Genomic DNA, 2,646 nt, shown 5'->3' with positions numbered 1-2,646 from the left:
TAATAGCAGTTTGAGCTTTCAGAAGTGTACAGTATGACAGTGAGTTGCCAAAAAAGGATATTAAATATTGCAGAATTGCTGTGTTCTCATCCTAGGGCCAAAACAGTAACAACAGAGGTAGTTTCAAACGAAAAGTAGAAACAGAGGATGTCTGATTCAGAGCAAATACATCTTGATATGGACAGTGAAGATCATTCGGAATATCAATCGGTAGAAGCAGGAAAGGACTCCAATGCTGATGATGACGGTGATAGTGAAAAAGAACAAGATGCAGGCGGTAATGATGATGACATTGGGACCTCAACCAGACCAATAGATGAGACTGAACCAACAAATCGACATTCGATGGGGCAGAAGACAGTTGGAAAAGAGCAAAGTGGGAGAACCACTGATAGGAAGGAGGCAAAAAATGTTGGCAATACAAGTGATGGGAAGGACATTTCAGACAGTGTGTACAAGTCAAATGATACCCCAACAATCATCCAAGATGACTCAACAGGTCCCTTTCAAATTGAGCATCCTTTGGATCTGCCACACACACCGAGAAGGTTGCGGTCTTATAGTCGTAAAAGGAAAGGTTAGTGAACAAAAAAACAGTGTCTTGAATTTGATGTACAAGTACTCACAAATTAATTTTATTATGTTGTGTCCAGAGGATGGAAACGTTGATAGTATTCAGTCTGAATTAATAGTTACATTTGAGTTTTGCATATGAATTGAAGAATTCTTAGTTGATCAGTTAAACGTTATTGCAATGTGCTGCCCCATTAAATTTTTGTATAACATGTATACCTAATCATTATTCTGTCAGTGTGAACTACATAACATTTCGATTTTCTGATGTATTGATATCTGCAACAGTTGTTGAAGATGAGAATGAGCACAGGCCAGCTCGGGCAACGAAGAAAAGCAGCATGCTACGGTCAGCCGAGTACGTTCTGCCTTCGAACGTGACAATCAGCATTTACGACAAAAGGATCGCTGCATTCGCGTGGGAGGTACATAAGAATCCCAAGTAAGGTTCCTATATATTTATCATACGATTATGAGGTTATAATACAGGCACTTAAGGATTTATTGGTGCCACTATTTGTTAAATGCATCCCTCCAGTCCATTCGTAATCAATTCATGCATTTTTATGCTCTTCGAATTGTAATTCAATTTAGGCTAAAATGGTATCAATTATAACCATAAGATTGTAACATTTCTCTCGAGTTACGTTTCTTGAACATCCTTTTTGTAATGAAGAACTAGCATAAGGTAGTAAAATTGATGAATATTAGGGAATGCATGGTTTATTAGCGCTAGTATTTGTTGGCTGAAGTTGAATGTAACTTTATGATAAAGCATTTACTTTTTTGTAGAACATGGTTGCTAACAACTGCCAATTTTAAAAGTAACTCTTTGTCTGACTTAATGATAGGGAGACACTCATTCAGATGTTCCAACTTTCTCTAACACGAGATGACCTCAGGACTCTTTGTGATGGCATGCATGTCTCGACTCGGGTTAGGCATATTTTTTCAGCCCGAGAAAAAATACATTGTGTTGGTTTGGTAAGGTAAAGCGATACGTTTTCCAAATGGCAGTAACTAAACCCATTCTGTTACTTGGCTGTAACTGTACGCAGGTCATGGACATATTTGCCAGGCATATAAACTGGGGTGGGGAGGCTAGTACAACCAGTAGAGTCAAGCGCTATATTGTCGAGCCTATAGCAGTTGTAAGTATTAAAATTGTTGTTAGATAATGACTACCATTCAATAAAATATTATCAAAGTTTTGCACAAATGCATGTACCAATCTATTACCCGAGTCAGTGAAATTCACCCTAAACATCTATATCCCCTTGTACTGATTGCTAACAGGATGGCATTTTGAATCTTCGAAAATTCGAAACACAACCCGATGACATCCTAACTACTAAGCTTATGAAGTTGTTCAAGATCCGAGGGCCTGATAAAGCGGCTGATCCATCTAGGTGTCAGTTGGTATGGATATAACCTTATCGTAACTATTGATGAGACATGCTATATATTGGCAAGTTATTGGTAAACTACTCTATTATGCTCGTGCTGATGAAATTTTTTTTTATGCTGCAGATTCTTGTTCCTGTTCTCGTAGACAGCTGCTGGTTTGTGTACTCCTTCCATGTCTCACAATGCATAGTGCATCTTCTAGACCCTGACCCACAACAAGCAAAGAGCAAAGATATTACAGTTCTAAAGCGCTTGGTATGAGTGTTTATAGGAGTTGTTCATTAATTTTTATCATACAAATAGTTACTTGACTCTGTTTCATGCAGCAACGTGCCCTCGGACTGATAATGGCAGCTAAATTTTGGATGGAACTTGACTTTGCAACTTTCAAACTCTTAGTTGCTGATGTACCTCATGTGTCACCCGATCGCATGTAAAATATGGGATCTTTCAATACTACCCCGATACCTTACTATTGCAAATACTGTATTACAATCACTTTAGTATATTGTCCATATTTCTGAGTCACAATATGTTGATCTGTACAGGTTCGATAGTGGAGTTTTCACGATGACCTTTCTTGAACACTGGAGTGGAAGATTGGATGTGCGAATTACTGAGGTGTGATCATATTCTATAACTATCTGTTTTTGTACTTGTGGCAAT

At 38.2% G+C, this 2,646-nt stretch overlaps 1 protein-coding gene across 1 annotated transcript in view; it reads left to right on the top strand.

The window, feature by feature from the left end:
- Positions 1-138, top strand: part of LOC113750774 (cactin-like) — a 9,925-nt gene extending 9,787 nt beyond the window's left edge. Inside the window, exon 7 of the mRNA XM_027294716.1 lies at positions 74-138. Coding sequence (XP_027150517.1) covers positions 74-138 — 65 coding nt within the window. The remainder of the gene's footprint in view (positions 1-73) is intronic.
- The last annotated feature ends 2,508 nt before the right edge of the window (positions 139-2,646 follow it).

The sequence above is a fragment of the Coffea eugenioides genome, chromosome 10 (genome assembly GCF_003713205.1).
Source record: "Coffea eugenioides isolate CCC68of chromosome 10, Ceug_1.0, whole genome shotgun sequence".
NCBI lineage: Eukaryota > Viridiplantae > Streptophyta > Magnoliopsida > Gentianales > Rubiaceae > Coffea > Coffea eugenioides.
The sequence above is the reverse complement of the archived record's forward strand: the minus strand, read 5'-3'. Positions and strand labels throughout refer to the sequence as shown.